At 33.8% G+C, this 25,836-nt stretch overlaps 1 protein-coding gene across 4 annotated transcripts in view; it reads left to right on the top strand.

Annotated features, from left to right (window-relative positions):
• CCSER1 (coiled-coil serine rich protein 1) overlaps nucleotides 1-25,836 on the top strand; it is a 1,210,612-nt gene that overhangs the window by 307,467 nt on the left and 877,309 nt on the right. For all 4 annotated transcript variants that reach the window (XM_060094716.1, XM_060094688.1, XM_060094698.1 and 1 more), the window contains exon 5: nucleotides 6,180-6,300. In XM_060094716.1, the coding sequence (XP_059950699.1) occupies nucleotides 6,180-6,300 (121 nt within the window). The remainder of the gene's footprint in view (nucleotides 1-6,179; nucleotides 6,301-25,836) is intronic.

Here is a 25,836-nt window from a genome sequence, read left to right on the forward strand (position 1 = left end):
TGTATCTCAAGGCCCTGTAACGTGCTGGGCAAGAAAAATCAACAGCAACTGATTACAAATAATTTTGAAAAAATAAATTTTCCTAAATTATATGTCTTTCTTTATCATAGATAAATGTATCTAATGATGGGTTTCACCTTGACACTTGACACTCATTCTCCAGTGGAGCAATAGTAAAACAATTGTTGTCGGTCATTTGGAAGGGCAGAGTTTGGAGCCTAGAGCATTTGTATGATGAGTCAAAATTATGTTCTGATGCAAATTGCCTAATGATTATACAGTTTTCTTAGGATAAAGAATTCAGATGTAAGAATATTATTGAATAGAAACATGATTGAAAACGGTCAACTATTAACTTTACTCTATTTCAGAACACTTGATGAATTTTATTTAAATGAGAATCAACATGAAGTATGGTCAGTATCATGGAGATTAGAGGCAAATTGATTGAATTCTGGTTTTGCTCCTCCTTAGCTGTGTGATCTTGAACAGTGTACAAATGGGGATAATAATAGTACTTACTGTACAGACTTTTTCTGAGGGGTAAAGACAATACTCTAAGCATAAATTCACAGTTAATACACAGAACTAAGCCTACCACATAATGTTCTTTTTTAAATTTTTTTATTTTTTTAAACTTATTTTATTTATGTATTTATTTTTGGCTGTGTTGGGTCTTTGTTGCTGTGCACGGGCTTTCTCTAGGTGAGGCAAGTAGGGGCTACTCTTCGTTGCGGTGCACGGGCTTCGCATTGCAGTGGCTTCTTTTGTTGTGGAGCACGGGTTCCAGGCGTGCGGACTTCTGTAGTTGTGGCACGTGGGCGCAGTAGCTGTGGCTCGTGGGCTCTAGAGCGCAGGCTCAGTAATTGTGGCGCACGGGCTTAGTTGCTCTGTGGCATATGGGATCTTCCCAGACCAGGGCTCGAGCCCGTGTCCCCTGCATTGGCAGATGGATTCTTAACCACTGAGCTACCAGGGAAGTCCCACATAATGTTCTTTAAGCATTCGTTAAACTAATGTTAGCCTTTCGGTGAGTTAAGCTTTACTGGTGGGTTGTTATGTGGTAAATACATGGATCCTGGATATTTGGAAAAAATAGAAAAGTGAACACTTCCAAGTCATAAAGGAAATTCTTTTCTTTTAAGCTTAAAATTTGCTCATTGATAGTGAACTATTCTGATGAGTTGGAGTCGGGACTTCAAATGTATAATACTTATAAGTGATACTTATAAGTTAACTGCGCTCTAGGAACCTTCAGTAATTTGAATGTTTTAATTTTGCGTGAAAGAGAAACATGCCTCTCCTAATAAATCTTTGGCATTTTTGTGAACATTTATTAAAATATATTGCTTTTTGGTGCTTTAAAATTGATTTTATAAATTAAAAGACCAAATGAAGATAGAAGTTCAGTAATTAAATGAAATAGTTTTGATATATAAAACTGGAGAGAAAGAGCAACTTAAAATTTCAATGTTCAGGTTTTGCATCTCAGTTTATTATGAGTGTGAAAGAAACATTTTGTAATAATGGAGAGTCATTTCATGTAATGGCATATTCTTTGTGGTATAATAAAAGGTTACATGGCAAAGTCAGACTACTCAGTGTTAAACCTAGAAATGATTTCTACTCTGTCCCAAGCTTTACAGATTTTGGACTTAGGGGTCCAGTAGGTTTGATCATTTTTAGTGTTCATATACTCTACCTAGAAATAAGTGAGAGCAGTGCTTAGAACAAAAACTTAGGATAAGTCATTCTTGTGACTCTGAAGCATTTTCCTTCATTTTAAAACCCTACTTGTATAATCTCAGTCAATTGTCAGTTTATCATGTTGGAATCATTCTTTTCACAGAGGAGTAAATTTAGCATATAAATTTGTAGGTTAGTGCCTCAAAATATTATTTCCATCTTTGGTTGGAAGTGATAGTGGAAAATGTATTGATTTTTTTTCAACTCATGGATGCTGGAAACCTACTTGAATATGCAGTGCCTTGACACTGGCTCATGCTTTTTAAGTTACATTATGAAATAATTATCTGCTCTTCCTTTTTAAAATTTAGAAGTTAATAAAGTTTTCATTTTTAAAGCTAACTTTATAAGTACAGTTAAATAATGTGAGTAATTAAAAGTTGGGAGTTCCTGTTTGTTTCATTTTCTGCTTTCTCCTAAAGCCAATTTTTCCCATCATAAGAGTTAAATCTTATGAATGGTGAACCGTTTATACTTGATGTAATTTGGAAAGTACAGAAATCATCCTTGCCTCAAGCCAGGGTTCCTACAATTTTGGCAGTCCCTAAGCATGCCACCATGATTCAATCCCAAATCAATAGCCCCTGGTTGTATGGTAATAGATGGATTTGAGGGGAATCTATGAAATAAGTATTGCCCTTTTAATAGTTTTAGAATGATCAACTAGTCTAGTCATTTACAATGTTTTCTGAAAAAGTGATCTTTTGTGGGGGGAGAAGGAGGAAGAAGGAGAAAATATTCAGAAAATGAGATTAAATTTAATCTGGCTAAATTAGAAAAATAGTTTTCCTGAAGGAGTTTCAAGAAGTTATACTGTTTTGAGGCCAAAATCAGTGTTTCACACATCTGTTCATCTACTCTGTTCTCATGACTATTTTAATGCCTGTTTATAAAAGTAAGAAAAGATGTTCCTGTTTATAAAAGTAAGAAAAGATCACTGTAGGAAATTTGGAAAACACTAAAGACTATAAAGAAGAAAATGAAATCACCTGCTGTTGAATAACCCAAACTTTAACTCCTGTAGTAATTTTTATATGTTTACCTTTAAAATGGCATAGTATATAAGCAATTTTTCTCAGTTATGAGAAAAATTGGCCTTATTTCATAAAGTTCAACATAATTAGCAAACCATATTAACTTATCTTACTCCAATACTTTTTGTAAAAATTTGTCTACTTAATCCTACAAATGTGAAAAAACATGAGCAATACTATTCCATAAAAATTGTGTATTGTTTTCTTCTTGTATCTCTAACATGTTTAAAAATATATTCATTGGGGCTTCCCTGGTGGCGCAGTGGTTGAGAATCTGCCTGCCAATGCAGGGGACATGGGTTCGAGCCCTGGTTTGGGAAGATCCGACATGCCATGGAACAACTAGGCCCGTGAGCCACAACTACTGAGCCTGCGCGTTTGGAGCCTGTGCTCCACAACGAGAGGCCACGACAGTGAGAGGCCCATGCACCGCGATGAAGAATGGCCCCTGCTCGCCACAACTAGAGAAAGCCCTCGCACAGAAATGAAGACCCGACACAGCCAAAAATAAATAAATAAATAAATAGATGTATTAAAAAAAAAATGGACTCATTGCCTTATTAGCGAAATGGTAAGGTAGAGACTTATGTTGGCTAACAATTATGATTTGCATTTTACTTTCATTGATTTTCTAGTGTAATTTCCTTTCAGATTCTAGCAATAATTCAGTATTTGTATCAGAAATATTTAAATTTCTCTCTGCTTAAATAGAAATTTGTAAGTCGTTTTATCAGGGAGATTAAATAAATATCACTTTGATATATAGACTGTCTCCTTTCTCACTGACATCCATATCCTTTTTTAAAAGGCTCTAGGGCAACAAAAGTTTATGATCTTTTCCTAAAAAGCAGATGTTTAAAATCCACTAACTTTGGAGGTCTTTTTCAAACTTAAAATTTTCTTTTAATCTGTATCATAAAGGTTTCTTTTAATGGCAAATACAGTGTTTTCCCCTTTAGTTAGTAATATTCCTATGATTTTTCCAAAGTAATCTATGCATTCATGGCATGGTAAAATATGATCATAATATTCAACAACTCCTATGATAACCAAATTACTCTACAGAGTAGTTCACATCATGGCCACTGTGATATAAGGTTATGATTTACTTTTTAAATGTGGACCATGGTTTGGAAGAACAACTTTTGATATATCAGAATATAGTGATCACATGAATACCCATTACTCTTTTGACCCTCAGAAATCCTTTCTCTTCTCAGTGACATATTGCTAAGGTTTCTTTTATTTCTTTTTTTTTGTTTCTGCCTCAGGAAGGACAGCCTAGGCATATTCTTTGTTTTGAAAAATCTGTACTTCCCTTTTATTATACCATTCATTTCTTTTGAAGTTATAAATTCTCTATTACTTATTTGCCTAACTTACACTTATTACACTAATTCTTGTATTTTGTGATAAATGCAATTTAAACATATTAAAACTTGAGTGTGATTTAATTTCAGCTTAATATAAAACTTAAGTCACTTACATGGAGCTCCCAACCATCCACCTTTAGACAGGTCCATTAATTGTCACTTTCATCATGTAAATATTAAAGGGGCTTATTTTCTTATTGACTTAGTCATTGATTTTTTTTAACTGCAGTACCTTTGAATTCAATGTCAATTGTTTCAACCTCTGCATCATAAAAATTAAGTATTAATACTCATATTACCTCAAGTAAACAAATGATCGGTATTTTTGAAAAAAAATATTGTTTACTTAGAGCATTTTCCCTGCTCATTGTCTCTTTTCCTTTAAAAAAAAAAAAAAAGACTTAGCTCTATTTTCCCTCATAGAGATCTAGGTAAATGTTTTCATCTGGTCAGAAGTTTTTTGCCCTAATATTTGAGAAATATCTCTAGAAGAAATTAAAACTTCATTAAAACTTGGGGGAAGGGAGGACATTTCTTTCTTGTCCACAGGAGAATCCTACCATTAAGCATATTTCTTGGAACATACCAGTTAGTTCACTCAATATTTACTGAATAAGTGAATGCTGTCCCTGAGAAATGAATCAGTAATTCTTATTCTTAGTCTGTTTCATCATTAGCAGTGTTTAAGGCAACACTGGAAATTTAAAATATAATAGAGTTTTCTTCTCCCAGCTATGAAGGATTTGTTTGTTTTAGACTCAAAGCTCATGCCAAGAATAAGTAGAGAAAATTAATTTTAAAAAAATCTGTTTGATGGCATTGGAGAGGTGATGAGGAAACCACTGCTCCACCTCTTTGACACATACTGCGCAGTAATCTTTGCCTCTTGAATGCCACAAGATTGTTTTAAATTCAGCTCTGCTTTTAGTGGTTATTTATTTTGTCTGAGACCCTCATGCTAAGCAGATTAATAATTCGGCAGATACTTTTAGGGGAAAATTGAAGAACATTGGGATCACTTATTACACCTCTTTCTCTTTGAGATATGGGCCCACACTTCTCGGTGACTTGCATGGTCCTATTGTATTTTTTGTACTGTCTTTCACTAATGTGTGCTGTCATCTTTAGTATTTGCCTCTTTCTACATTGTTGTCCCAGTCATGGTTCTTGAAATGAGTACTTAGGTCAGTGATTATTTGTCTTTCATTTATAATCAATTCAAATATCACTTACAGTAGTATCAGTTTTTATTTCTTTGCTGCACTTTCATTTCTTTTGGCAAATTCCTTCATTAGATTATCCATTTTTTTAAAAATGTCTCTTGGGGGTTTAACACTGGGAGAGAAGGAAGCAATGCAGCTATACACTTTGATGTCTTTGCTAAAACTGAGTAACAGATGCATAGCAACCAATCCTTCACAGACTTTGAAAGAAGCAATGTGTGTGTCACTGGTCATGATGAACATCTCTTATTTGTGTAGTGATTTGTGGAGATTAACTGTGTCGTAGTTAGTGCACTTCTTATTCTTCAATGAAAAGTTTTTTTGTTTGTTTTTGTTTGTTTGTTTTGCGGTATGCGGGCTTCTCACTGTTGTGGCCTCTCCCGTTGCGGAGCACAGGCCCCGTATGTGCAGGCTCAACGGCCATGGTTCACGGGCCCAGCCACTCCGTGGCATGTGGGGTCTTCCTGGACTGGGGCACAAACCCGCGTCCCCTGCATCAGCAGGCGGACTCTCAACCACTGCGCCACCAGGGAAGCCCTGAAAAGTTTTTTTTAAATGAAGGATTATAAAGTGTGGGCAACACCTTTTCCACTGTGTGGCTTAAAAAAAAGAAAACCAAAGGTGCCGAAGGTCATACAGCTAGTGAGTGGAAAGACAGAACAGAAAATGATAATTAAAGATAATTTAATGGCAATTAATGTTTTATTTGAATTATCTTTCATTTGACTGAAAATAAAGAAGAGAAAAAGAGAACAGTCAAGAAATAATTGTGACATTTACAATTATTATTTCTAATAAAACAGTTTGCCGGGAGGATTCATACCACTCTGTGGTCTCATGTGCTGCTGTAGTTCTCACTCCTATGGACCCAACAATAGAGATGAAGAAAAGAGAAGAACTAAAATTTCCTGAGCCTTCGAAACAGTAAGTAGTTCATTTGATTTTTCAGAGTTTTGTAAAACTTACTAGTTAGATAACTGATCAGAATTTGATCACTCAAAAATTGTGCTTTATAATGAATGTATTAATATTAGTATATTGAGAACAGAAATAAATTTTGCACATTTTAAAAAATCAACTTATCCTAATAATGCCTCAATGAATAACTTCTGTCTTCTGACTTCGTGTGTTTGAACTATATGCCTTTCAAGTTTCATTTTGTTACCTCATCTCAGTGATGTGAGTAAGTAGACTGAAGCACTTCATTTCCTTAACACTGTGATTATGAATGTACTGTTTTTGGATTCCTTATTTTATAGTTGTAGTCTTTAATGGTCTAAAATATGATCACTTTTAAATATAAATTTCTTAGCCTTAAGTTGGTTTGTACTTTATAAGGAATGAAAGTTATTTTTAACTTTATACTATTTAATGTTTCCATATTTTTTTCCATTTAAACCGATCAAGCTTCATTTAAATTTAAATTTGATCTTATATTGAATAAATAATAGATTTTTTCTTACAATGGCCAAATAAATTCATAATAGCAAATGTAAGGTACATGGACTTAACATATCAAATAAGCTAGGGTTATTTCTAGTTATATATTAAGTAAATTAAAAGAGAAAACCTACTGATGACTTTCCAGTCAAAATAGTGCCATGCTTTAAGGTCTTGGGTAGGAGACTAGGAGATGTATGGTGTTGCCAAGGATTGCTGGCTTCAGTAGGAGTTACCTTGTAGAACCTACTATTTTCCCCCATTAGATTAACTGTATCATACTTGTTTCTTGATGTCTTTCTACTGGATAAGCTGCTAGGACTGAGTTTTCTGGAACATGATAGTGTCCGATACTCTTTGTGAAAATCAATTAGAAAATCCCTTAATGTTACATTCGGTAATGTCAAAGTCAAATAGAGCAATGTGTATATTTGATGGCATGAAGATAGTATTAATATTCTCATCATAGAGGAAAGAAATACTAACCAATTCAGAAAGTAATGATTGTAATTCAGTTTTAATACAAGCTAAAAGTGAAAACAATTCAACTACTCTTAATATAGTCTAATTTTTCAGTTCCAAAAGCCTTTTTTGTCTACTAGGAAGAAAATTACTTCTCATATGTGCCAATTGAATTATATTAGAAAACTCAAATGTATTTTTTGCAATGTATGTATGTTTATATTTGTAAATTGGATCTTAAATTCTCTTAATTATCTTTCAGTGACTCTATTCAAAACTGGCGAATAGTATTATTTGTTTACATAAAATGTCTTTTTTCCAGTCTTAGATACTTCATAAATATTCATTCTTCTTTATTCTGAGGTATAGATTGAAGTAGACAGCATTTGTTAACTGGTTGTTCTTTTTCTTCCTGTTACTGTACATTCACTCTGATACTCCTCTGTATTCTCTGAATCTACTTTCTCATTTAAACACTCTCCCTTAATAGGATCATTCGTTCATTTCTATAGGTTTTGTTATTTTTGTTTTTCTGAGTCAGAGAGATCTTGGTTAAAATCTTAACTTTTCTACATATTAGGTGGAAATTGGAGACATTTTACTTAAACTCTTTGTCTTTTGTTTTCTACGTCTGTCAGAAAAAATGGGGTGATATCACCATCTTTACAGGATCATTGTTAGTGTTATGTGAAGTGATTTTGTTAAAGGACCTGAAATCTAAAAATCCATAAAAGTGTTATTTATGTTGCCCCTTCCATAGCTTCAACTACCAACATTACTGATGATTTACAGATATATAGTCTTCTCTTGAAGGCTCTTCTTAATGCAAGTCTAATATATAAAGTTCTTGACCGGGCTTGTCTAACTAGGTGTCCTACCAGAATCTTTTACTAAGTATGTTTAAACCAAATTAATGAGCCTTCTAGCCACCTCAAGCTTTTCATTCCTTCTGATTTCCATATTTATGTAAAGCGACCATTATTTTTCTTTTCTTAAAATCTTGATATGTTTTTTCCTCACATCTCACATTCAATTAATTATTGATTACTTGATTAGCGTCTCTGTTATATTTTTCTTACCATTTGAGCTGACCAGGAAGGCATACACTTCTTATGTTTTAAAACTTTTTCTAACATGTATATTCAATGAGATCTTAATAAAGCCATTCAAATAGTGGTCATCTATCAAATGGAGATTACATATGCCCTCCATACCTCACACTGCTGTTTTGAGAATTAAATGATAGGTATGACTATATGGCAAGAACACAATTCAGATATGGTGATTAATTCAAAACTCTTGTTTGCTAATGAGAGAAGCCCCGATGTAAATTGACTTCAGAAAAATCAAGGGTGATGGTTGTTATTGGCTCATGTAATTGAAAGTATAGAGGTAGAAATTTCCTCAAGTATGGTTGAGTCTGGTACTCAGACAATGTCAAGGAGGGTCATTTTCTCCATCTGCATCTCTTTGCTCTGCTTTCTGATCTGTAGTTTCCATTTTCAGAGAGGTTCCTCTAGTGACATTACTGCCTTTAGCAGGTACTGAGATGGGTTTTTATCTTTTCAACAAATCCAGTGGAAAGAAATGGTTTCTCTTTCCCTTTAATCAAAACAAAAAGAACCCCATATTTGAGTGTCATTGGCTTTGACCAGCTTAGCTTGTTTGACATGACTATGCTGAAGCAATCACTGTATCTAGGAATATTCGATGATTGATTGGCCAGAACCAGGTTACTTGACAAACTCTGGAGCAGAGGGTGGAGATGAGAGGGAAAAGGTGAGTCCACACTCGAAATATGGGTGATGTTGGAAAAAGAAGGCAGGTATGATGCTAGGAAGTCAAAACAATGGACACTCAATATAGGTAGTAATATTAGCACCATTAGTTAAAAGTCAGAATTCTTTATTATGTTGAAACTATGGACTTTGAAATACTACATTAAAATACAATCATGTGTATCTTCATTTCTTGTTTTAAATGACTTCTCACCTATTTAATTTTATTTCATATTATTTGATCCAGCTGTGCTATTGAGAGGCAGTATTACTTGATGGTTAGGAATTCAGGCCTTGGGCTAGTTTTTGATGCTTTCTTAACCATAGTTTGTTTCTTTTTAATGTGGGAGTTACTTTATCTTACAGTGCAATGCCTAAAACAAAATATGAAGGCAAGAATATAAAATTTTTGTAATTTTTTACAACATATATATATTAGGTAAATAAACATGTCACATTTTTATAGATGGAGTTACTAAAGCCCTATGTAGTATTCATTTTGTGTATTTTGGATTTCTCATTAGGAAAATTAATAACCCTCCAATATAATGCTAAGATATTAGAATGCTATATGTTGAGACATTGTCTTTGGATACTTAATATTCCCTTTAAATTTAGGATGGAATTACTTCTTGAAGTAAATTTTTATCTCAAATTTTACACACTTCACATGATGAATTTATAAACAATTGAGTCTTTGAAACATAGGACTCACAGAGTCCATGTAGTTTAGAACTCATCAAATCTCTTGCTAGGAGGAACTGCAATAATCTTAGTATATGGGCTTTAGAATACATAAGATTGTACATACAAAAGAATATGTAAGATAATGTATTTTGATGCTGTTGTAATTAGGTGAAGAGGTAAAACATGAACTTAAAAAGGTAAATCACAGTATAAAAGCAACAGATGCTTTTTCTCTGATGTAAGGAGTAGATTTTTGCCAGGCATATGATTGTTTAAAGTTAAGTCAGGTTTATTGATATATCAGTATAAATTTATGAAAGTAAACCCAGAATATTGGTCTTAAATATACCATTGTATTGATATATCATTTTAGAGTGTAAGAAACATTTTATGACTGAAATACTTATATTATCTTACCAACTTTTAGTCATATTCTGGTGATTAATAAATATTCTATATTTGCCAATTTATTTTTAAATATTCTCATGTATTTATCAATTTTAGATATATTTATTGTAATAAGAAAAAAATAGCAATTATGAATTCCTATTAGGGATGAAGTATAAATTTTTCAGCATAGCAAGTGATAGGGAGGAAATACCTAAATCTTTTAGAAGGAAAGCTACATTCTGAGCTAATTTATAGTGGGAGAGAGCCAGAGCTTGTCTCTCATTTTCATATCTAAAGTTTCCCTTAATTCAGAAAATGAAGGTGTGGATTTTACTTTACTTTTCAGTCTAGTCTAACAGGTAGCTCAGAATACCATGGAAAGGATAAATTTGCTGTAAAAATAGAAAAAATCCCTGTGATCCAATAAAATTATACAATTTCCAAATATTTGACCATAAGCATAGAATGTTGTGATCAAAGCTTTGAGTATGAAGCTTTATAAATTAAAAAAATCCTAGTATTAAAAATGTATGTCCATATATCCAGTCACACTTAGCATGTTACTCAAACCTAAACATTTCTCAAATCACAGATGTGAGCAAGTGAGCACCTCATGAAATGTAAGTACAATTCAAAATCTAAAGAGAATGAAAGAATACTGCTTCCACGCTTTTATTTTGTGCTTTTTGTAGAAATATGTTTTTGAAATGCATACACTCTGTTTGTACATACCATGGATCAATATCTGAAATGAAGGGATTTTATGGACAATTGTAAATTTGGAAATATAGAGGTGAAAGGGAAAGAGAAATTATTCTGTTACTTCTTTGTCCATTTCTGTGTTTTTATTTTATTTTATAGAGAGAGATCTGAACTCCCTAATAATGTGATCTATTGTTTCATTTTACGGAAATGAAGCATCACCTAAACATTTTGTCATTCAGTCCAAGTTTCAAGGCCTCCATGTAGTGATTCATGTGGTTGACCTGAGGAAGGTTCATGGAGCTGCTTCCGAAATGTGACGGATGCTATCATTTAGTTTAGAATGTCTTTTTTTTTTTTTTTTTTGCCGTACGCGGGCCTCTCACTGTTGTGGCCTCTCCCGCCACGGAGCACAGGCTCCGGACGCGCAGGCCCAGCGACCATGGCTCACGAGCCCAGCCGCTCCGCGGCATGTGGGATCCTCCCAGACCGGGGCACGAACCCGCCTCCCCTGCATCGGCAGGCAGACTCTCAACCACTGCGCCACCAGGGAAGCCCGAATGTCTTATTTTTTAAGAATGGCTAAAACTAACCTATTTTATTCTTAGAGGATGCTTAAGAATATAAGTTTAAAGTTCTATCAGCTCTTTTTATTTAGTTTTATAATAAATGAATAATGTATGTGTATTAAAATTGGAAAAGTTTAAGTACTCTCTAATGTCAGCTATAAAGTTGTTACACAAACTCTAGTTGTACTGGACACATCAAATAATTCTATTATCAGCTAGTTTCCAACTCTCTTTTACAAATTTCAGGGGAACATATTCATTTATCCTTTTAAATAGACATGTATTCATTAATTTAATCCATAAAAAATAGATAGTTCTTGAGTATTTGCTTTGTTCTTGGCACTGTGCTCAGGGCTGGGCATTTTGAGTTGAAAAGCAGGTGCTGCCTCTCATGAAACTTAGAGTGTAGTCAAGTCAAGACACACATTGATTGATTAATTGCAACAATGTGAGATTGTGGAAGTGACAATGGCTATAATATAGAGGTATACATATATCATGTTATAAGGGCCTATAGTAAGGGGCTTTAACATGGCCAAGAGAATCAGGGAAAACTTCCCTGAGGAAGTGACACTTGAGCTAAGATATGGAGGATATTAGTTAACTAAGTGAAAATGCAAAGGAGGAACCTAGCAGCAGAGAGAAGGGCTTGTTGCAATATCCTGTGATGGCTGGGAGCACGGAGAAATGAAAGCTGGTGGGAGTAAAAGAGAGCCCAAAACATGTTTTTAAGCAGGGCCCAGGTAACACAATCAGATTTCTCTTTAGAAAACTTTGTTCTGGTTCCTTATAAAGAGCAAATTGGGTGTGGTGGGGGCACTGATATGATGGAGCTGTCTCGGGAGAACCAAATGGTTACCATTTCTTTCCAACTCCAGATTCAGTGGTCTCATATTGGAAGCTTTCACTCAGCCATGGTGAGCATATTTACACCACAGTAATTGGCAGATGCTATAAATCAGCGCTTTTCCCTCTCCCAGAGTACTCGTTGTTAACTATTTACCAGCACACCTCTAAATGGGGGACAGGTTGAGTGTCTACAGTGAGATCATTTAGGTGGTTGCTGACAGTAGCTTGGACTAGGGTGCAGCCGTTGGAGATGATGAAATGTGAAAAGTGAACTCAGTCAATATATTTTTCAGAACCTAGGCAAATTATAGTTATTAAACTAAAACTTATAATACCAAGCCCTTACCAAGGAGAAAGAAGAAACTACTCACTGTAATTATGACAAGATAATATATTATTGTGATAATCCTAGCATGTTATTTTGAATGAGTAATAGTTTAGTCAAGGGGGAGTTCTGATATTCTTTTAATTTATATTGGGTATTATCAATGGAATTATGTAAGTGGGAAACATACGAAAATGCATTTTGCACAAAATTCCTTCTTGAATTGTCACCATTGAGTCTCACTGAAAATGCATATAAATGTAGGTAAATTTCATGTAGGACCTTACGTAAATTCTTATGATTCTTAACAATAAATTTCCTCCTATATTTGACCTGTATCCTTTATTTATCATCAATGACTTGGTGTCTTAAAACTCTCCCATTTAAAAAAAAAAGTCAGAAACTGAGGCATGACATAAATGGAATCATATAGTTTGTGTCCTCTTGTGCAAGGCATCTTTCACTCAGCATGTTTTTGAGGTTTATCCATATTGTTGCATGTGCCATGGTCCATACCCATTTATTAGTGAGCACTGTTTCATCTCATGGATGTGTCAGAGTTTGGTTAGTAGTTCAGTCCTGTCCTCTTTGACCTTGCCTTGCAAACTCACTGAATCACAGAACCACAGGGCCTCTGGGTGTGGAAGAGGTGTTTTAAAGGCCAGCTTAATCCCACCCCGCCCTTACACTACTTACTGATTTTCAGTGATTGGTACACTGCCCATGAAACAGTTACCCAACCCCTGCTCACATACCTCCAGTGACCTGCCCTTGGAGGGCAGCTTCTTCTGTACTTGTCCAGCTTTGCCTGTTGGGAAACTCCTCTTCATTTTCAGCTTATATCTACCTCCCTAGGTCATCCCCACAGAGGTCCTAGTTCTTGCCTATCTGTATCTCTTGTCCATTTCTTTACTGGGGGATTTGTCTTTCTTTTATATTTACTTGGAGAAGTTCTTTGTATATTCAGATTTCCAAACTTGAATTGCTATGTGCATTGCAGATCTCTTTTCCAGTTGGTGGGATGTTTTTTTAATAAGTTTTGACTTCTGATAAACATAATTTTCATTTAAAAAAGAAACTGGGGCATAAACATGGTAAATATCAGGACACTATTATGAATATGCAACAGCCCTCTTCCCATGCAGGTTTTCAAAAGAAACGATACCTGTTTTGTGATTTTGATCAATTCAACAGTAGAGAGGGCTGTCAGAGGAGTTAAATGGAGAGATTTCTGTGGAGAGAGCTGTGGCCTAAATTTGAGTCTCCTCCACAGCTTTAGGAGAAGTTGGAGTTGAGAGGAGTAACTTTCTAATCCCAAGTCTAGTGAAGGGTCTTCAAGAGACTCATTCAGAGTTTCAAATGTGTTTTCTGCAATTGGAAACACAAAAGACAGATGCTGTTTTATGCCTGAGAAAACTGAAGCAGAACACAGACTAGACTGACATCCGCCCAGAAAATCTGGAGAGTGAAGATGGGTTGGCCAACCGTGAAAGCAGTAGCATCTTGAACTCTCAGAGCTGGTCAGGGAGACCACAAAGTTTTTTGTAAACTATTTGGAGGGACAAGAAAACCCAGGAGATGGAGGCGAAGGATACCCATCCCCTCTCAATAAGGGAACTGCAGGAGAGTGGCCCAGAAAGAGACCTCTGAAGAGACCTTTTTTTTTTTTTTTTTTTTTTTTTGCGGTACGCGGGCCTCTCACTGTTGTGGCCTCTCCCGTTGAGGAGCACAGGCTCTGGATGCGCAGGCTCAGCGGCCATGGCTCATGGGCCTAGCCGCTCCATGGCATGTGGGATCTTCCTGGACTGGGGCACGAACCCATGTCCCCTGCAATGGCAGGCAGACTCTCAACCACTGCGCCACCAGGGAAGCTCCTGAAGAGACCACTTTTGTGCCCATTACTAGGCCCTAGAGCCAAGCACAGTTTCCTTAAAACTCTTCTACCAACTGAGAACCTCTCCCCTTTACCTTTCATCCTGGTGGCAGGAGTACATTCACTATGAGGCTCTTGTAAGAGGATTCTTCTGTGTTTTATAGTATCTATTCACCTTGTTGGAAAGTGTTGCATCAGTCACTGGTTTATTAAAAAAAAAAAAAAAAGACTCAAGAAAGTTGATTGTTTTCATACTTCATGTGTTACTCAAGAACCAGTGGATTTTAATACCAAATAAATAAAAATCCCCAGAGAACCTTCTTCCCTTGATTGAGTGTTGTTATTTTTTTTTTCTGCTCCTTAGTGAATCATAATATCTGGTCCCTTGTGCAGGACAATCAAAAAATCCTATTGTAACATATGCATCTGATCTGAAAATCCTTCTTTGTACAGTGAACACACAAATGCTATTTTTCAGATGAGTTGGGACAGCCTGATGACTGAAGTGTTTCAGTACATCAGTGCAGCACAGTACCATTGTACTCTTTATAGTATAATATAAATACAGTTTATGAGATCGCTAAAAAAGATTGCAGGTGCATCACCATTGTAGTGAAAGTAGCTCTTATGCACAGATTAAACGGATGATGTCAACTTTCAACTGCCCCTGCTAACTTCATCCCACGGAAAAATTATGTTTTCAGATAAATGAAATATTTCAATTAAATTTATTCTGTAATGTAGATAATAACATAAAATTATTTTTATGTTATTTTTATGTTTATATTTATGGTATTATTATAAAATAATACCATAAACAAAGGCTATATTACCCAATATCAATTTCCTGTTTTTCCCCTCTCAGGGTAGCTAGACTAGTACAAAAAAATCAAAAGCTTTGAAATCTAACATATCTCTACTTAACAGCAAGATGATGTAGGGCAAGTTATTAATTTTATTGAAATCAAATATCCTCATTGATAAAATAAGGACAACAGAATTTGCTTTGTAAGGCTGTTTTAAGTATTCTATAAGTAGTCAATATATAAATGTAAAACGGGTAGAATAATTCTGGGCACAAACAAGAAAATCAATAAAAAATAACTTGATATCTCTTGGAGGAAGAAGTTGGTCTTGAAGATGGGAGAGGAGATCTATAAAAAAAAATGTGATGCTCTATGGAATTTATGATTTTAGATGTTTCCTTAAGATTACCAATTCATAATATGTGATTGCTTAATTTTTAAAGAAGAATTTTTTTCTTCTACTAAACTTGAGTCTCTTTTACAACAAAATCTTTTATTTAATCTTCTCTAATATTTAGGACAATAATAACTAGTAGGTACTCAAAAATACTGGAGAATTGTTTGATTTTATTTATTTTTGAGGTAAAATAAATTACTTTTAATTTAGAAAGTAGAACCTTCTATTCTATCAAATTGAAAATAAAGTTAGGTTTGATTAATGCATAGCCACTGTTAATCTTTCAGTATTAACATAGTAAATATTTGAATACTTGATGTTTGAAGATGCCACATAGAATTCAAACAGTAATTTTATCATACAGATTGATAAGAAAGATCTGTGAAATAAGACTTTGGAAACCTGACTCACATGTCTGGGACAAGGCAAGACTGTTTGTATTTCTAAACCATAGTTCTCTGTAAAACAAACACTGGCAGCACAAACTTCAAAGAGACATTCTAAGGAGTGAAAAGTCTAGGAAAGCATCTTATAAAACGTGATGAAAGAGCCTACCTTGCTTTGCTTTTTAGAGGAATCTACAATAAACATTTATGAATATTCTCAAATCTCTGAATTAAAGGATCCGCACAATTGCTGGAAAAAATCAAGATTCTTTTAGACTAATTCACTCCCATGCACTCCTGTAATATTTGAACACCTCCATTATGGTACTTATTAGACAAACATATAATTGCCTGTATTCTGTGCTCTCACCAGACACTGAAGACAGGTATTTTTTGAGGACATATATTCTATCAATATTTTTTGTTTGTTTTTTAATCTCCTGTACTTAGCACAAAATTTTATACACTGTAGGCACTGGAATATTTTTTGTTGAATTTATAAATACATTGTTTAAAATAATATATTGGTGTATTCAATAGCACTTACATAGTTCATACTGAGTGTCATGCACTATTCTAAGCTTTACAAATATTAAGCCATTTAATCCTCCCAACAATGTTGTGTGTTATTATTATCCCCAGGTTACACCTGAGGAAACCAAGGCACATATAGATTAAGCAATTTGTCCAAGATGACCCTTTTAAAAAAAGAGTAAATTATACCTTCTTTTCAGTTACTTTAATTACTAAATGTACAACTTGACACACTAGACAGTCATTCTTGTTTTTCATATTCAGTTCTTTTTATAGATTTTTACAACCTAAAAAATATGGATGCCATTATAAACCAATAATGCAAAAGATGATTAGCACATGCAAATCAACAGAATAAATAAAAGAATTTAAGTAACAAAATTCTTCACTGTTGATTATCACAGTCAATCAGTTCCTCTTCATTTATGCATATATTTCTCCTCAAATGAACCAGGAAGAAAAGAAAACTTTTTTTAATGCTTCTGTACTACTTAGTGTCTTTCATTTTATTAGCTACTTGTTAACACCCTTTTGTTGTTATTTTCTCTTTTTTATGTTTCTTCAGAATATAGCTTTTTTTTTAAGTCTTTATTGAGTTTGTTACAGTATTGCTTCTGTTGTTTATGTTCTGCTTTTTTGGTCACGAGGCATGTGGGATCTTAGCTCCCCCACCAGGGATGGAACCCATACACCCTGCATTGGGAGGCGAAGTCTTAACCACTGGACCACTAGGAAAGTCCCCGGAATATAACTTTAATTAAGTTCATATCAATATAGTTAAAGTTACATATTTTGTCAAGGAATAAAAAGATATATGTCAATTTAGAGAAATAATATAAGGTGGGAAAAGAAAAAGGTGTTCTCTCCAACTAACATATCCATTTAAAATGTCACATGCTTTCAGAGATATCATAATACAGTGCATTAAAATAAAGTATTGGTAAAAGAACTTACCTATTTACTTTTTAAAGAAAATAGTTCTTGAATGACTTTTACAGAATTAAGTAAGCTTAGTATTTTCTCTGTAACTTGAGACCAGAAATAACATCATGTTCATGATTCTGTGTGGACCCAAAAGGCATAATGAAGATGAACAAGGAAGATATAAACAAAGATAGATTATGGCATAAGAATGGATTTTATAACAGTCAATGAATGTAGCAGCCTTCTTGTCATTGAAATTTTTATGACTATTTTTTGTATGAGTGATGTAGGTGGATTTAGGCCATAGAGGTAACAGGACCCAGTGATCTTTAAAATCTCTTCCAATCTAGAGAATCTGTTCCAAACAAGATCAACTGCATTATTTTGTTATTATTATTGTTATTTAAGTCAATATATTATATATTTCTTTGATTTAAAAATGTTATATTTAACTTAAGACAATTAGGATATAACATGGTTAATTACAACAAGATTCTGATTTGTCATATATGGCCTTTATTATGGTGAGGAAAGTTCCCTCTATGCCTACTTTCTGCAGGGTTTTTATCATAAATGGGTGTTGAATTTTGTCAAAAGCTTTCTCTGCATCTATTGAGATGATCATATGGTTTTTCTCCTTCAATTTGTTAATATGGTGTATCACGTTGATTGGTTTGCGTATATTGAAGAATCCTTGCATTCCTGGAATAAACCCCACTTGATCATGGTGTATGATCCTTTTAATGTGCTGTTGGATTCTGTTTGCTAGTATTTTGTTGAGGATTTTTGCATCTATGTTCATCAGTGATATTGGCCTGTAGTTTTCTTTCTTTGTGACATCCTTGTCTGGTTTTGGTATCAAGGTGATGGTGGCCTCGTAGAATGAGTTTGGGAGTGTTCCTCCCTCTGCTATATTTTGGAAGAGTTTGAGAAGGATAGGTGTTAGCTCTTCTCTAAATGTTTGATAGAATTCGCCTGTGAAGCCATCTGGTCCTGGGCTTTTGTTTGTTGGAAGATTTTTAATCACAGTTTCAGTTTCAGTGCTTGTGATTGGTCTGTTAACAAAACTAAATTATAAGAAAAGATTTTTAAAGGGTGCTATGTTTTTATATCAATTATTTTTCTTTGTATTTTCTATGTGTTTAGTTATTCCATGCCAGTTATTATTTTACCATAAGGTTATATTTGTCCCCCCCCCCATTTTCATCTCCTCTTTAAAATGAGAAGTTAAAATAAATATTTTGTTAAGTTACATAATCTCTTACTCTGACATTCTCAGTTGCTATTTTAACATTTCTGTGCGCTATGTAATTTCAAAAATTTGACATGCTACACAGTAAGAAGTAAATATTGGTGAAATTACAATAATTTTCTATTTTTAAACATTTTTGTCATTTAAAACCTATTCTATTATGTTTACATCAATCTATAAACTCCAGTATCTTCTGAACTGAAACCAGTCACATTCCAGGTGAAAATTTAAACATTTTTCCCCCTTAGTAAATACATCATGTTTCAGGATATTCTTATTTTCTTGTCGCATCCTATCACAAGGTGATTGACTGAATAATCATCTAAATTAAATGTGTAAATTCCAAAAGTCTATATTAGACCAAGGAGATTCACAGAATTATATGTCTATATAATTTTTTGTACTAAGTGTATTATTTCTATTGCGTTATAAATAACTACGAAATAATCCCGTACTTGACCATCCACTCAGAATTGGATAATATAGTAAAGCTAAAGAAGTAATCTCTCTTTTTTTCTATTTTCTATTTTGAAATTAATGCATTTCAAGAGAAAATGCTCTTTTGTTTAAACAAATAAAACTGAAAATTATTGCATTATATTGAACTGTACACACATGCTTTATCCTTTAATTGGACTAAGACAAATTAGAAAGCATTTTTAAAATGAATGAAAGTTTACTTTCAGAAAATTGATATTGTCAAAGATATAATGGGAAGCAGGTGGCTGACAGCTATTTTATGATTTAAATTTAATGTAGTTTCTATATATTTCACATCATTAATTACCTGGCAGTTTAAAATTTTTACATGGTAAATGGCTACCATTTAAATTTAAAACTGATTACTTGAGTAAGTTTTATGGTTATAAGATTAATGTGCCACAAAGAAATATTATCTACTCATCTTAGAAAGAAAAAAATAACTTGTTAAATCTACTGTACTGTTATCCCAATTATTCATCAGATTTTCTCCCATACCTGTATTTGACCTGGATGGGAAAAGAAATTATTAGAAGCTACTTAAAGCTCCCTGAGAGAAACTGGAAATTATTTATTTCACCCACCACCATGATGAGATTGGTATTATTATAACAGAATATTACAACATCTGTTATAGTTTTTATCCTCTTAACAAGGCTGACAAAGCTTTAAATGTTCTTTGATGACCAAGAGGCCCTGGAGAGTAATCTGTAGCTACTTCAGTGCCCTATACAGAGTGAACTGAGAGCAAAGCGGAAGTTAAAAAGCAAACTAAATGCATTGCCAAGTGTATTAAACACACTGCTCTCTAACCAATCATCTTCAGAAACTTGGTTGAGTTGAAGAATCAATTTATAAAGGTTGGTCTGTGTTTCACCAGTAAAGACAAAGTTTGGTTCAAGTTTTTCTGATTCTCTATTCCATTATTAAAACTATGGATAATCTCCAATGCCAGGAGAAATTACTTAAGTTTCAAGAGGGCAGATGCTTATGTGTATTTCCTGTTAATCAGTACTCACTTAGATTATAAATGACAGATACTCAACTCAAAAAATATCTTAAGGACAAAAACAAAAAAATTGCAGACTCATAGAAATTAAAATATAAATTTCTTCAGGGAATTTATTTTATATTTTTCTGCTGTACATATTTTATATATCTATGATCATTTTGTGCCAGTAGGAAGAATGCACTTTTCAAAATAGTTGTGTGTATACTTTGTAAATTTGCTATTCATTTGGCACAAATGTAACTCATTGTTTGAATTTCAAGGTTCAGAGCTATTACAGGGCTTGTTAAATTCATAGATATTAAGCATCGATCCTTCCTCCTGTCCCAAAATAAAAATATCACCAAAAATCTCAATAAAAATTTCATATTAAAATGACATTATAATTATATATATAATGATGGTGCTTTAAATTTATAAATGTTATTGTGCAGTATCTTACAGATTAGTATTTCCACTTCTCATGTGTAGCACTGTTACCTTATTTAAAAAAATAATTCAAAACCAACCAATAAGACATATAAGTTAATCTGAAAGCAGAAATTTAAAAAGCATAAAATATTACTTCTAAGACATGTAAATTGACAGAATGATAACAAATGAAAATTAACTGTTCATGTGAAACCAAATAATCATGTTTATATTTACTAGGTCAAAAAATTGTAGAATAAGTTTAATATCATTTCATTGTCTTTCAAATAAAACCTCATGGAAATCATAAGTAGAAGTTGACCACATATGTGCTGTTTGCTGCACTGCTTACACACTCATCTGTTATTTTCTTAAAGAGAGCAACTAACTTTTTTGTCTTCAACTGTCCTACTTAGATTATGCCCAGAAGGTCTTCTCATTAAAAAAAAAAAAAAAAAATTCACTTTAAGTAGATCATAGATGCCCTTTTCTCAGAATTTCAATGTACAGCAGTCATTCTTTTTGTAAATAATATTTGTTTCTATTACATACTTGTTTAAGTCTATATCACAATAATTTTTTATTTGATGAATGCAGGGAACCTTCCTCTTATTCACCATTGCACTGGAGGGCCTTAGCACAGCACCAGATTCATAGTAGGGGCTATAAGCATGTTTGGAATAAATGGTTGAAGCAATGAATATTAATCTAGTGTTATATGGGTTGTAGTAGAGAGGTCAACACAGGTTAGTAGAAAGGCTTCTCATAAGACATGATATTTTAACTGTCTTAAATGTTCAAAAGAATTTTCCACATAGAAAAGTGGAGAAAGACCTTCAGAGATTGCATGTTCCCTGTCCCTGAACCACTGTTTGTAAGGAAATTTATTGTGAGTGGTTAGAATACATGGCCATAGTCCAACATTTATAAGTAAGGAAATTCACATATATCTAAAGATAGTATGTGTAAGAAAAAGGCCTCTAAATGTGAATCCAGTAAATATGTAGACCAAAATTTTATAAGAAAGAGTGAGAAAAGATGTTAAGTGGCTAAAAACTGAGATAACATGAAAATAATTTGTTTACCTTATATTTTACAACATTTAGGTTGTAATAACTTTTGGAAAGGTATAATATTTTAAACAAAATAGAATGATAGCTCTTAAGATATGACATCCTTCACTTTAATTGTATATAATTATGTTAAGAGGATCATTTTCACATGAATATACCAAGATTTCATTCCCCAAAGCCTTTTAAAATCATCAATTAATGTAAAAATCATCTTTCAAGCACCTTGTGCTGATGATGGAGATAGGAATGGGGAGAGAGTATTTGAGGGAGGATTAATTTTATAAGTAGTCAGTTCACTTGTGAATATTTTATTGTATGGCAAGTTTTACTTCTCTATACAGAATCATAAATTTGGGGACTTGGATAAAATACTAGGATAATGAGAATTCCTTGTACTTTATTGAGTTTTGGAATTAATAATTAATGATGTGGGTAGTTAATTTTCCAAATCCACGATTAAGCTTTCACCGTTAACTAAAGCCACTCTTCAACTTTTATTTCTCTCAAAGATGATTCTCTCTTGATTCATGTTTCAGAGTATTATACAGGGTCATTAACACCAGTGTACTGAGAGACAATGAATAGAAAATATTTCCACATAGAGAAATGGAATATGATCTCAAGTGTTAAAAATGAATTCTAGTATCTTATATCTTAATCTTATAAGTGAAAATTTTATTTTAAACTTCAAGTGAGAACTAGTATGTTATGTTAAGATTTACACTTTTTTTTTTTTTTTTTTTGGCGTTATGCGGGCCTCCCACTGCTGTGGCCTCTCCCGTTGCGGAGCACAGCCTCCGGACGCGCAGGCTCAGCGGCCACGGCTCACGGGCCCAGCCGCTCCGCGGCACGTGGGATCCTTCCGCACCGGGGCACGAACCTGTGTCCCCTGCATCGGCAGGCGGACTCCCAACCACTGCGCCACCAGGGAAGCCCAAGATTTACACTTTTTAAAACAGATTTAGGAAATACACAGGGCAGTGGTGAAAAGCTCATTCTTGGGAGTCAACATTCATAAAATATCAATTGAGGTTTCACTAATCTTGGGTGAAGTGGGAAATTATTCAGTGTAGACTTTACTTCTAAATTCTTGCTGTGTCTTTTCAAAGTTTGCTGATCTTGAGCAGGCTATGTAATCTCTCTGAATCTCAGGAATTTATACATTTGGGAATTTATACTCAATTTATGGAATCATTAGAAGGATTTTTTAAAAGGCTTCAAAAAATGCTCAGTCAACAGTAGTTAGAACTTTTATTGAAGATGACTTGCTTTTCTCAACTAACAGTTAAAATAGAATTCTGCCATTTAACTCCCTACACCTTAAAACTCATGGTCCCAACTCTAGCATACTTTCAAAACAATTCTTGCCATAGATGAGAAATGGGTCTTCTGGGTTTTATAGTCACTAGTTCAAAATAATATTCTTTTCCACCTCTTTTTATGGCTATGTTGCTGCCTGTATCCCTTGCCTTGGTTTCTGACCCTGGTTCTCCTTGTTGGGCACCTGATTTCTATAGTTTCTCTTCATTCCCATTTGTCTTTCTTTTTAGATGCTCTCATAATTTCTAGTTCCTGGTCTTAATCTGGTTTCAGCATTAACCTGTCTATAAATTTGTTTACTAAATATTAAAATGCCTTAATTCTTCTCTATTACTACAATCTTGGGCCAGTGGTTCCCTGAAATAACTGTATGTCTAAACACTAATGTGGTATATCAGCTCCTTCTCCAATTTTAGATATTGTATTCTGTGTTGGGTAAGTCACTTACTTTTTTTTTTTTTTTTTTTTTTTGCGGTATGCGGGCCTCTCACTGTTGTGGCCTCTCCCGTTGCGGAGCACAGGCTCCGGACGCGCAGGCTCAGTGGCCATGGCTCATGGGCCTAGCCGTTCCGCGGCATGTGGGATCCTCCCAGACCGGGGCACGAACCCGTGTCCCCTACATCGGCAGGTGGACTCTCAACCACTGCGTCACCAGGGAAGCCCCTCACTTACATTTTTGAGCCCTTGTCACCTCTTGTTCAAATGGTTAATATTCAATGATCATTGGATATTAGATAATAGTGGTTGTTATAATTAGATAAGGTTGCTATAATTAGATAATAGTGCTTTAAAAATTATAAGAAGCAATTTAAATGCTTACTATTGTTATGAATTTGACTTAAGCTGACATGACCACTGTTATTGGCAAGCTTGGTGCTGATCTCCCAAATTGGTTAGCTTATTATCCACCTACTAGTTAGTTACAGATTAGCTGAATTGTCACCTACTTTACTTCATCCTTATGGGCAACTGAATGTCTGAAATAACAGATGGCAATGTATTTCATGCCAACAAATATATAAATCACTTCTGCAAATATATAATATCCTGTTGTAGAATTAGTTCTATTTGAGCTAAAGGATTCCTGCTAATTTTTATATGGGTACTTAAAAAAATAAACAAATAGCATGTAGTTATAAGAGTAACACAAATGAACAATTGTTTATAGTTTATGCATTGTTTTCATTTATTTTTTATGACAGTTTTAACTATAAGGCAGAGATTATCATTTTATGATAGAGAGGTTGAGGAACCAAACACTAAATAAAAGGCCCACAGTTACTCAGTTTTGGATTCTACATTGTAAACAGACATTTCCATAATTATTAGGCCCCTGCAACAGTGGAATAGAATGAGGAAGTAGCAAATCAAACCCCTTTGCATTGATTGCTGAAAGACAGTCCGACATTAAAATTAATTAAGATCAATTCACATTTTTATTTTCATCAGGAAAGGAATTCATTCAAATACTATCTTTTGTAAAAATGTTTTAATGTGGTTATCTGCCCAAAGTTTAAATATAAACAGAAACCCCTCAAAGAATCAATGGGACCTATTTCATAATGTAATTTTAGCAAAACTGCTGGAACATAATTTAGATAACTTAGGTCCAGAGTGACTCAATGAAAGCATGATAGATTCTACTTGAAGACACAACAACTAAAGAAGCTTGATAGAATGGCCTCAGTTCCTATGGTGATAGTTATAGAACTATTGAAAGATAGTTTGAAAGGCATCAAAGAATCATTGTGTTCTTTTCAGAAAATGATCTGTGACAGATTTATTAAAAAGTAGAAAATAGAAAAATCCTACTTGAAATTAGTTTGCTCAATAATATTTGTATTGAGGAGTTGGAATTTACAGCAAATGCCTTCAATATTAAATGTTGACCTACAGTTTCAATAAATTTATCAGTAGATTTCCTACATTTCACTATTTATAAAAGGTGAGTGTATTCTATTTCCTAGAATTGATTTGTGCTCATAAACTGATGTATGACTGATTTTCATTTTTCCAAATTTTTTGAGGTCCTCTGGTTAATTTTTTTTATTCTAACTATGTATGATAGCAGGTGTAAGTAATAATAACCATTATTTTATCCTTCAAACCTATCCAAAGGAGGGGACACTGATGAAAATGCATACAAGCAAAAATAAATAATTACATGCTTATCTGTCTGTTTAGTGATATTTAGAAAAATGTGATTAAGGGAATATAAGCAAATGCTCAAGAATACAGGACCCAGTTAACTCATGATAAAATTTCTTTCCTTTGAGAATATTATTGCCTTTGGTCACATTTCCAGCCATTCAGTTTATCACACCGACAGTTTCTACGAGCCTGGTATAATTAAGTCCTGAAATCTACTGTGGTCCTTACAATTCAGGACACACAGGAATCCCTCCCCAGATTCCAAAAATAAAGAAAAACACTCTCTGGGTAGTATAACTATTGAGGCAACATTCAAATGTTAAAAACTCGCATCTGAGGACTTAATTTACATAACTTGCATCAATTTGGCAGACTAAAATTACACCACCACACAATCCAGTTCAATTATAATTACTTTTCACTGGTTAACTTTTGAGCGATGTATTTGTCATTTTAGTCAAACGCCACTGAGTTTAATCAACCATGATTAAGTCAACCAATATTTTCCTTGAAATAGATTAAAACTACAGAAATCCAAAGAAAAGTCATCAAGTACCTAGGAGGGAAACAAGACCAGTATGAATTATTATTTATTTATAATGCTTTCTAAGGCAACAACATCAAAATGCTAAAAATAAAAGT

This window comes from Mesoplodon densirostris, chromosome 1, assembly GCF_025265405.1.
Source record: "Mesoplodon densirostris isolate mMesDen1 chromosome 1, mMesDen1 primary haplotype, whole genome shotgun sequence".
Lineage (NCBI taxonomy): Eukaryota > Metazoa > Chordata > Mammalia > Artiodactyla > Ziphiidae > Mesoplodon > Mesoplodon densirostris.